This window comes from Lepisosteus platostomus, chromosome 11 (assembly GCF_059453375.1).
Source record: "Lepisosteus platostomus isolate fLepPlt1 chromosome 11, fLepPlt1.hap1, whole genome shotgun sequence".
Taxonomy (NCBI): domain Eukaryota; kingdom Metazoa; phylum Chordata; class Actinopteri; order Semionotiformes; family Lepisosteidae; genus Lepisosteus; species Lepisosteus platostomus.
In genome coordinates this window covers 38,773,373-38,785,487 of record NC_142621.1, presented here as the reverse complement: position 1 = coordinate 38,785,487, position 12,115 = coordinate 38,773,373, and the positions used below count along the sequence as shown (strand labels likewise).

The 12,115-nt window shown below is 35.8% G+C and overlaps 2 protein-coding genes across 6 annotated transcripts in view; one reads left to right on the top strand and one right to left on the bottom strand.

Moving 5' to 3' along the window:
• myocd (myocardin) overlaps positions 1-923 on the top strand; it is a 166,423-nt gene extending 165,500 nt beyond the window's left edge. The window contains exon 16 of the mRNA XM_088599598.1: positions 785-923. The gene's annotated coding sequence lies outside the window, so the exon portion shown is untranslated. The remainder of the gene's footprint in view (positions 1-784) is intronic.
• Positions 914-12,115, bottom strand: part of map2k4a (mitogen-activated protein kinase kinase 4a) — a 42,925-nt gene continuing 31,723 nt past the window's right edge. For all 5 annotated transcript variants that reach the window (XM_088599611.1, XM_088599613.1, XM_088599612.1 and 2 more), the window contains 4 exons: positions 5,495-5,572; positions 5,229-5,377; positions 4,914-4,959; positions 914-3,267 (listed from right to left, as the gene is read on the bottom strand). In XM_088599611.1, the coding sequence (XP_088455737.1) occupies positions 3,154-3,267; positions 4,914-4,959; positions 5,229-5,377; positions 5,495-5,572 (387 nt within the window). In that variant the 3' untranslated portion in view covers positions 914-3,153. The remainder of the gene's footprint in view (positions 3,268-4,913; positions 4,960-5,228; positions 5,378-5,494; positions 5,573-12,115) is intronic.

Below are 12,115 nucleotides of genomic sequence, written 5' to 3'. Positions count from 1 at the left end.
ATGGTTCACCAGAATAACATGCCACCAAAAAGTAGCTCACTAAATTAAGGGAACAAGAAATATAGTGCATGCCCCCCCCAGAGAAGGGAAGTACATTTAATAATTGCAAGCCTAGTCTTAATTAACAATGTGAAGCATGCTTCAATTTTGCTTGTGATAAACCTTTTACCTAGTGGTCAATTTTCCATTAGGCAGTGTTCCTACAGAAAGTGTGTTCCTGGAAAAGAGGTCAATGAAAAAAAAAACAGGCTGTTGCTATAAGCAGTGTTTATTGATCCCGTAGGTGGCACTCTCCCCCCCGGACCAGAATTTACAAACCATTGCTCCAGTTTTGCAATCATGGACACTACCCTGTAGGCACATTGCTTTGAATGAGATATTAAACGGAGGTCATGCCTATGTGGCCATATAAGATCCCACAAAGTAGGGCAATAACCCCAGGTGTTGTGTCTAAACTTTAATCTAGACTTACACAGTTACCAACCTCAAACCTCTTTTTCTTACTTCTTCTGGTGTTGCAGAATGGTTACCACCTACTGTAGGTTGGGGCTGCACTTCTGTGGCAGATGAAATGGGTCTCCTCCTACAGTATATGTGAAGCACTACATGATGGAAAAACACTAAATGCAGTTATCGTTTGCCTAGTGCAATATGTGATGATTTTGAGTAAATCATGATTCTGGGCCTTGTATGGTTTTACTTTCAGCTTCACGTAGTCCTATATGCAGAAATTGGAAATTATTTCTTGTCCTCTGTTTTTACTTTTTTTTTTTTACAAATACAGAGAGATGAACACCAGCTTCCCAAGAGAGCACAAACGTAAGTTCTAAGGATCAATATTAAGAGCCTGCCAAAAGTTGTTCAGAAACATGGCCTGTGAGCGGTTTTTACTCAGTAATTTGAATAAAGTGAGTAAATTACAACCAGTTTATTTTTTGCCATTGTGTGTTTCCAGGCCTTACAAAATGAGAAATGACAAGGTCACAGTCACATCCTAATTTTATTACAACTGACCTGCAGGCAGACTAAAGAACTACTACATGAACACTTAGATTCCATTTATAATGTCTTAAATATATGAAGTCAAACCAGTAAATAGGATAAAATAGGAGATCTTAAAGCAGGTGTTACATTTACTTTGCTCCTGTTCACAGACATATAAGGCAATATCCCTGCACATCAGCTTTTTAAATTTGTATACATTTTCTATAGTACAGGAAATAACCCAAGTTCACAATGTACAGTTATAATATTTTCACAGCTTGTGAACATTATACACATTTGATTTTTTAATAAAGATACAATGTAATAAAATCCTCACCCTCAATAGCATTTTATTATCTAATATTAATTTTCTAATTGACATTTTGTACAGTCATTCCTTTCCATAAGAAATTCTCTCTATCATTAGACAATATCCACTGTGTTCGACTCCCGTATCCCAACAGTATAACTGCAAACACTTAAGTGTTCATAATATGTAGACTATTCCAGGCCAGGGCAACAGTGATACACTTTCTTGTAATAGATGGTTAACAGTGAAGAAAATTTAATTGTACAGCAAATTACAGATTTATTTTCCTTCCTACCTCCTCCTCTTGTAGTAGAAAGTTTCGCAACTATCCTTATATGGGGAAAATGTTTAATTTTATCAGGTGCCATGCAAGACAGGATTTTTGTTTTCAACTGCAAAAATGCAAATAATGTTATTTTTGTCAATTGACAGTTGAACTCTTTTGTGCACTCACAATGCAGCACTCCAAGTGCAAAGTTGTAGTACTTAATATATTTTTGTATTGTCCTACCGCATGCAGTAGGTATCACCCTCAGAAACCTACAACATCAAGCTGTAGTTAAAATAGTTACATGTCATGGAAGAAGTCTCAGGGTTGGGGGGTGGGGGCATTCTTCCAACATAAGCTTTCACAAATCTGCAAAATCTCTTACAAACATGCTGAATGCACTGCTACACAACCTGAAATAAGCTTTAAGGTCTGGATCTGTTCTCAAAGTATGTTGCTACACTTAGAAGGACATTTTAAACTGCTGTAAGTTTCTGTATAAGTGAGATTTATACACACATACAGTCATGGACAAAAATGTGGACACAATCTGAATACAGAGAAAATTTAATCTGTGCTAGAGAATGGGATAAAAAACATCAAGTAAATGAAAGAAAATTAAAAATGACAAAATATTTTGCATATTAAAATCATAAAGCCACATTATAAAGTTCAGTTATTTTTTAGATAAGAGTTTGTATACCCACTTATTTACCAAGAATGTGAAGTTGTCCATGACTTGTAGGTTTGCATGTGTCTAAACATATCTATACATAAGTACGCTCACAAACTTACACTGCATATATCTAAATCCATGTCTCATTATTGAGCTTCTCAGTGTCACTGTCCAAGTACATTTTTTGGTAAAAGTTGTGTTTACATCACCTTAATGTTAAAATATATTTTATATATATTTCTTTTTTCCTTAACACAGCAAAATAAAACAACAGTCCCATGGTATTAACTGTGACATTGTGAAGCAACAGATCTTTTTTTTTAATCTGCACATCTATTGCACAGTGAAGAAAACACACATCCTTGCATGGTCTGATGGGCTCCAGGTGAAGGACATTCCACTTTAATACGGTCCTTTTCCTTCTCACCTCTTGGGAGTAAGGTCCACTTTAAAAACTTACACACACAATGCCTAAAACCATACGCATGGAACAGGTGGAAGCTTCACATAGAACTTGTTTCCAGTAAGCTGCTTTAAAAGTCTCCAAATTAAATTCCACAAGTGATTTTATATATACGCTTTCTTCCAAAATACTATGAATATAATTCCAGATTTTATGACTATACTGTGTCCACATAAGATCAAGATGAGGTCTCTTTTGTCAAAACCAAGACTTCACGGTGTGATCAGTTACTAGAATGCACTTTTATATATACATACATATACACACATATGTATATATATACTGTATATAAACTATAGTATACACACAAGTTGAAATGAACACCAATCTTATTGCACATGGTGTTTTGGGATTTTTTTTTCTTCTTTTAAACACTGCAATATGTGACGAAACAAATCTTTACACCATGGGTTCTTTATCGGGCCTTCTTCCACAGTTCTTCCAGCACTTCATCAATCCACATACATGGGGGAGCTGGGAGAAGCAGGCATTTGATCCAGGATCTTACAGACATAGCTGGCTACATCTACTGTGCGCTCTTCATACATCAAGATGAATGGGTGTTTCTGTAAAAATAAAGGTTAACAGTTTTACCAGTAACATGCAGACCATGCAGTACTGCAGTAGTTTCCCATATTTCCACACACAATGGCCAAAAATACTTGGAACCCAAAGTCACATGAACACAGTAGGCAAGTAAAGAACAGGTCATCTGTGACTGCCTTCTGGAGCAAGAGACTTCTATCACCACTCTGACCAGACAAAAGCTCAGATTTAAATTCATACAGTGGGGAGTCAATGGCACATTATTTCTGATCCTACACCATGTTACCCTCAATACAAACCCATGAAGGCAAAATGGCATAGGATTAGGATGGAAATTTCAGAATGTTCTGTTCTGCATTCAGAGATCTGAAACTGTAGTGGGAATAGCATGAGGGTGGAAGGGGCAGCTGCCCCCCATTAACAAACATCTAGGTTTTTGGAGCCATCTTTGGCGACTACGGTTGCAACAGTATTTGGTCATGTCGAGAATTACGAATCCAACACAGAACCACAGTATTAAGTACAGAGATTTCATTTGGATTTCTCTTCATGCAACAAATGAGTAATTTAATACTGCAGACCATAGCATAATCACATTCATCTGAAGCAAGTACAGTACATAAAGTTTATGCAAACTGCACATATTTGTTCATGTTGTCACGAGCAACTTCACTGATCTGCCTCAATGAAGTCAGATGCACTAAAGCACATGAAAAAAAACATGTGCAGTCGGCCAGTGTCACCTGTACAGTGGATGTGCTAACAGAGTTGAGTAGTGTACCAGAGCAAAGCAGTGAGCTAGTTAGCTCTGGAGACGAGCAAAATATTTTTATTACTTAAATTGTTTTTTTAGGCTACTTTGCTCTGTTGTAAGTTTCATTATACATTTAATGCAAGGTGCAACCAGGTGTGATCTCGCTGTTGTAACTTTGCATTACTTTTTTTAATTAATGTGTGCTTCTCTACTATGTAATTGAAGTGGCAGTGTCTGTGCTTGACTATTAAAAGAAAATATTGATGGTTTGGCTATGCTCTTAATGTACTGTAGACAGCCTTGACTCTCCATGCTGTAGTATTTAGATTAAAGCCTATTCATTTACCAAGCAAATCATTTAAAATTCAGGTCTAACAACCACATCTGATTTCTTGGAAAATATAATTATTTCAGGTCATCTACATATGCAGTTTTATTAAGCTGTGCTGTGGAAACCCAGGCCACTTATAATATATTTTCAAATTGGAACTCTCCCTCTTTTAGTGATGACACTGTAGTTCCATCCCTAGCCCATTTAGGGGTTCCTAATATTTCACTCAGTAAATGTAGTTGTTACTATGAATCAAAAGTGTTTCATAAGCATCCCACAATAATGCAGAAAACCTGAATATCACACAAACATCTTCCAAGACCTTCGCCAGGCAATAATCCCCATCCAGCGATTCTGAACAGAACAGTAGAGTTGCACAAAGTCTACTAGAAAACTCTGCATACTACTTGATACCATCTCCTGATGCAGGAGCCCTGACCCTTTAAAATCAAGGATTCCAGCCAACACTCCCATACCCTGTCCTCTATCTCTTAGTACTGATGAAAAGTGAATTAACATAAAAGAAGAGAGAAACATCATCAAAACTACATGATTCAGATGTTGTTCACAGTGATGCTTACCAGAAGCTCCTTGTACTTTGGCCTTTTTGACTCATCCTTTGTAAGGCTTAAAAAAAAGATTAGAAAATATTAAAATTGTGTCAAAGCAGCATGTAATCAGTGACCTTTCATAAAACTCTTAGCGCATTACACCCTTCCTAATGATTGTTTTTTGAATAATTATGCAAGCAGATCATATAAAGTACTATAACTTCATTAACCACTGAGTGCAGTTCTTGATTTTGGCCATTAGGTGGCAAGAAAATGCACAGAATACAGACCTCCCATTCAACTGTAACATTTTGCAGGAATAATTCTCAATGGTCCAACACTTACCACAAGTTAACAAAATTGATGAACTTGGGGGAAAATTGCCTATCCTCTGAGTTACTGAGCTGTGGTGGGTCTCCTTTCACTACCTGCGTCAACTGATCAAATACACTGTTCCATTTAGGGTATGGGAATCGTCCAGTTGCAAGCTCATACTGTACAGACAAAAATAATGAAAATTAAAAAAACGAATATCTGGAATTTTACTAGATTCCAGTCTTCATGGTATTGTGATCTTTATATATATATAGTTAGAGAACAAAAAAACTAACCAATGTGATTCCCAAGCTCCACACATCTGATCGGACATCGTAGCCTTGCCTGGAAGCACTTGGGTCTATTCTTTCTGGCTGTAAAGCAAAAATACAATTGAGATGAACAGATAAAACATATTCTGTATTTTATGACAAATATTTCAGGGTATTAGATCTGTTACATTTGTATGAAATGTAACTTGGAACTACATACAAAGGAAAACTGAAATGAGAATAAGTAAGCCTGTTTGCTCAGTTAGCAATTCATTTATGATAATTCACCCATTTCTACCAAATTACTACTCTATTTGATTACCACTTTATTTTCCAAAAAAAACAATAACTATTCTGCATTTTGTGCACAAGTTGATAGAATTCCATGCTTTATGGCAATATACAAATGCAAAGTGTTTTCATCACCACAAGATGAAACAATTTTGGATGTTGCAAGTATTTGACGAGTTTGAAATCACTCAGTTATTAATTCTGAAAAAAAAGACAGTTTGAAAGCTCTGGTGACCATTTTGATTGACAAAGCAGCAATTATATTTCTTGTGTCAATTAGTACATTGGCTAATACCAAATCAATGTTGATCAGTTACACAGTGTAGCTATATGTAGTCTGCAAGTTCAGAAGGCTTACACAGGAACAACATTTCCTAATACTGTAACTGCAATCCGTACAGGGTGATATCTATTAAGTTTGGAATTAATTGGAAAAACTGTTTTTGAACAGTAGCTGTTTGAACGTCCCTACATAATTTCAGCCCTTTTGATGTTATAAGGCAGAAACATTATTTTTCATTATTAAATCCTATTCTTCCAGGGATGGTGCTTGTTAAATTTGAAGTGTATACCAATGTTGAACAGACAGTATTAATTTCAAGAACAAAATGGTAGTCCGATGGCTATCTTGACTTACACAAGAACTGCGTTTTGCCAAATGTTTAGTTGCTAGTCTAAACTTGACTTACACAAGAACTGCGTTTTGCCAAATGTTTAGTTGCTAGTCACTGGAATGGGCAGTTTAGATATGTATCAAGTTTCGAAATTTCGACAAGAAGATGATGATCTATTGAGAGTTTAATAAGTTGCAGCAACGTCTGAGGCAAAAATCTGTTAGAGGCTTAGTGAACAACATTTACCATGTTTTGCCTGTCTGTGCCAGTTTACCTGAAATGTGATCGGCCTCACTTCTATTTGTAGAAGCCAAATCAACCATTCTTTACAAAATTAAACACTACATTAAACAGGTACTTGCCAAAAAACAAACAGTCCATTTCATAATGACTATATGTAAAAAAATAATAATTAAATAGCATACAGTACATGGGATAGATCAGTATGAAAAGGAAGCCATCACCAAATACTTTCATAATCCTACTAACTAAACACAGCATATTCAGTGTCAAATAACAGTGAGGCAATTGATCAAAATATTTCTCTGCAGTCCTTCATGACAATTCATTTTACCTTAAATGGCAAAACAATTTTTTTTTTTTGCCATTTAAATGCTACTAAAAAGTAGCATTTTTCTTAAAAGACTGAATTTGTTTTCAAATTTTGTACACAAGTTGCCTAGAAAAGCATACAGCAATTAAATACTCCAATTTTTATCTTAAAATTAAATTACCTTCAAAGTGCATCACAAGTATTGCAAAATGAGATCTAGGAATGCAGGTATCTGAAACAACTAACTGAGACCATATTAATTCCAAAGAAATGGCGGTAGTGTAGATGACCTCTAATGAAAGGTCTGATGACTATGAAGACAGTGAAACTGTCGAGTAATTTATTGAAAACACTGTCAAATTGCCTAATGTATATTACTTTGCAACTGCCCCAGACAACGTTTTGTCAAACCCATTATTTTTAATTTCACAAATTTAATGTTTTCACTGAATGGGTCAAGTAGATTAATTTTTTTCATGGTCTGATTAGATTAGACAAGACTAAGAGACTAAGAACTTCCACTGCTGATTGCACCATTACACATTTCAATGGCATTGTGAAAAGAAGTTTAAATTATGTTAGCAGTTTTAGGTCAGTATTTTTGTAACCTATTGCATTTTAACTTCAGTTTGAAAGGAATCAGAGCTCTTATGTCTGCAAAGCATCTTAAGGTCATGATAAACTGTCTTCTCAATAATGTCCAAAACCTATACTGGAATTTAGATGAGCTGTATTACAGGGTCATGACTTAATCACATAATAAACCAATTGATCCTTTGTAAAGATTCAGAATTTTTAGAAAGTATCTGATATTTTGGATTTATAAAAATATCAGCAGCCTTGGAAGCAAAGGGAAAATCCAGACTAATTTCATCTCACAGTCCTTCCACAATATGATCTCATGTGCTGGATGACCTCCAAAAAAAGCCACAAATATTTGAGGACTGATATTTTCCAAGCAGGATCTCACTTGAACAGAATCTGCAAGTGTAGGAATTAAGAACCTTTAAGAATTACATTAGCTCATCTGATATCACATTTACAAACCACTTGAAAAGTATCATATTATATGAATTAATATTTCATATATACCTTGTTCAGAACAGTGTTAACTGATGAAAGAAAATCAACACATTTCCCTTTATTGCTTACAGTGAAACATCAATTGAAAAATGTCAATTGAAGAAGGTCCTGTACTATTTAAATGTTCAACTTTGTTGGAGTAATACATATGTATCAAAACACATACACACAAATGAGAATCACAAGGATTCTGATAGTGTGGCCTTGTGTATCATTAGGTGCTTAATTCACATGTGCGAACGCAACACTTATTTTATGTCAGAAGGTTGGTGATGTTATACAGGAAAAACAGACAAGACCACTTTAGCCACCTTTGGCGCCAAAGACCATTATTTCAATATGCACTACAATTGAATATTGTAAAACATGCTAAAAAGCAAGAAAATAAGCTCTGAGTTAACTGCATTCAATTATAAATGAGAGATTCATCTACAGAATTTATCATGTGTACAATAAAAATATTCTGATTACATGAATATTTCACATATTGTTTACTAAAGAAGAAATCAACAGCAGGCATCAACCAACTCAGGCTGAGGAAATACATAGTTCTACATTAACAGTATTACCATAGAAGGGACAAGTGTCAAATGCACAAGAAGCACTGAAGATAAAACTCGAGGGCCTGATGATATCCAACGAACTGGAGAATTGCAAAATTGAAAATGTAGCACCCATCCATACAAATCGCGACTAACCTGAACCAATTCATTTTAGACTAATATATCCTTCATCTATTACATGTAAAAGTATGGAAATGGTAACTGTGACATGTCCAGAGGATCATTTTAGATGGAAATTGGTTATCTGGGGATAATCAGTGTAGATCTAAAAACAGTAGGCCTAACATGTAAGGGCTATTTGAACAAGCACCATCAATAAGATTTTTTAATTATATTCAGGTTGTCAGAAAATTCTTCAGAAAAAGACTACTTCTCAAATTACACACAGAAGACATTCAAAATAATGCATGATTGGAGTGAGAACCAGTTAATGGATAGATAAGGAGCTAAATGTTCACATTTGGGTGATACTCCACTAATTAAACTACTAAGGTCTGTATTAAGACCAATACTATTAATAATTTATATCAATTATGAGGTTTAGAGACGTTTGCAGATGATCCCAGAAAACCTGTCAGATTACTTTTAGATGTAGACAAGTGTTACATGCAGGTAGCACAAACGTCAAAAAAATAAAACGCTATTCCTAACAAAACCACATCTGAAAATTAATGTTTGTGTGTGTATAACAATGGTGTATATGTTGTTACATTATTTCCTAGACAATCTATGGAAAAAAATAAAAGGCAAATAACATTAGGCACAGAATTTAAAGCAAGTTATCTTATAATTGTAAAAGGCACCTTTATAATAATAATAATAATAATAATAATAATAATAATAATAATAATAATAATAATAATAATAGCTTACACTTATATAGCGCTTTTCTGGACACTCCACTCAAAGCGCTTTACAGGTAATGGGGACTCCCCTCCACCACCACCTGGATGATGCGACGGCAGCCATAGTGCGCCAGAACGCTCACCACACATCAGCTATCAGTGGGGAGGAGAGCAGAGTAATGAAACCAATTCATAGATGGGGATTATTAGGAGACCATGATTGGTAGGGGCCAATGGGAAATTTGGCCAGGACGCCGGGGTTACACCCCTACTCTTTTCGAGAAACGCCCTGGGATTTTAAATGACCACAGAGAGTCAGGACCTCGGTTTTACGTCTCATCCGAAGGACGGCGCCTGTTTACAGTATAATGTCCCCGTCACTATACTGGGGCATTAGGACCCACATGGACCGCAGGGTGAGCGCTGGCCTGCTGGCCACACTAACACCTCTTCCAGCAGCAACCTTATTTTTTCCCAGGGGGTCTCCTATCCAGGTACTGACTTTATAAGTCCTTGTTTACAATTAAGAAGTGCAACTCCAGTCAACACATAAAAATACTAGTGCTCCGGAACGAGGATCACACGGTGGCGCAGTGGTTGGTATCGCTGGCTCGCAGCACTAAGGACCTGGGGTTAATTCTTGGGTTGTTATTGTGTGGAGTGTGTTTTCTCCCCAAGATATACTGGTAGGTTAATTGGCTTGTGGGAAAATTGACCCTCATGTGAGTGTGAGTGTGTCTGGGTAATGTGCCCTAATTCAGAGTGTATACCATCTTGTGCCTTTAATTTGCCAATATAGGCACTGGCACCCCCCAGGACCCTGTATTGGATAATGGACTGATGGACACTATGGAATAAGTCCAGGAAAGAGCAACATGATACAGGGGCAAAATGAAATCTCCTATACCGACAGGCTAATAGAACTGAATCTCTTTTAGGTTGGAACTGAAGACTAAGAACGAAACAAAATATTTGAATATTCAAAATTCTAAAGACATCTACTCAATGGACTTGTTCAGAATCAGCAGTGAAACATACTGAGCCCTGCCATACGTGGAAGGAAGTGTTCTGAGTACATAAAGGATGTTTTCATACAAAGGGTTGAGGTAGGCTGAAATAAACTAGTTATTTTGTTGAAAACAGTATTTTGACTTCTTTCAAGAAATGGTTGGATTAATTATCTACTAGTAACCAAACAAAATAGACCAAACATTAGTTTGTAACTCTTCTTATATTGTTAAAAATATCCGATTTAGAAGAAATCTTGAAGAATGGACAAAAACTCAAATTTAAATGATAATGACAACAATAATAATTATAAGAAATGTTCTTTTTTGTAGCACCTTTAAAAGTAGATTATCAAACCACTTTAATGTGCATTTTAGCAAGTGTACATCTGGGTTAAGACCTGCTTCATGGGTTAAAAAACACACACATTTAGTCCTGTCTTCTGATATAATTAAACAGCTGTAGCTGTAAAATGTGGCAGGGCTTTGGTTTACAAATGTTACATCACCATCGTAAAGAATAATTCATGAAATACCTAAGCGCTGAGTAAAATCTACTGAATCAAAGGGATGCCAATGATGTCATCCAAATACTCCAGTGATGCAGGCTGAGAAACTACCTCCTCTCACTCATTCATGAGCTGAAATTAGGCAATGATGTCATTCTCAGTGTGGGACCTCTGGCAGCTAATCTTAGAGCATTACATCAGCCTGAACAGACCCACGCTCAAAGAGTTACACTCCAATCTTAGGTCATGTCTGCACAAACTAAATCTATAGCCCTGTTTGGATCCCACAGGCTAAGTTTCAACTGCCTTCTCTGTGACACTGCAAGTCTGACAGTATTAAATCCATCATAGGTTAGCTGCAGCAGCACAGGACCAGCTAAGGCTTTGTTCCTTCACACAGACTAAATAAACCTACATTTATTTGAAGCATGACACACAAATTGAACGTCTTTCTACTTGTTTCTGAAATATTTTACTTTGAAAATTAGGAGGTTAAAGGTATGTAAATTTTCAGTACAGCAGATTAACACGACAAATTCTGTGGTATGTGTATACAACATTACTCTGCAACTACTAGAGTAAGTCATATTATATGGCTTTCAGAATTAATTGCCATATTCGTCCTATGCCCTTCACACAAACAGGTTTAAACACAGTAATTGTTAATTAAAATGAATTTAAGTTACCGAATGTCTGCTCACACTCACAGGATTGGCATTTCAGAAAGGCTCCTTATCTCACAAAGAACAGGTACTCTACAGGTAATGATTAACATATGCTCTCTCAAAATATTCAAAAATAATGCTTACTTCAAAAATAATCATTGTGTAAACTTTAAGATAATTAGGTCAGTCTGCAAATTCAATAGGTATGGTCAGTTAATCTCATTTACAGATTAATGTAGAAAAAATATAACAAAATTACAAACAAATCAAGAGTGATAAAACAATAAGAATGCAATGAAAACAAATTTCCTTTTTAAGAAAAATGTCACTTTAAAATAGACATTAAAATTAAATCTAAGTGGCAAAACCAGTCCAATTTTATTTTTTGTACTTAGAACAGTAGCCAAGTCCTAGACAAGACTGCTATTTTCACATTAGAAATGGGAAGCTAGAGACACACTGATGTGGTTCACATTCCTCTGTTATGAGCTCACTGCTCTGGGAACAACCAAACT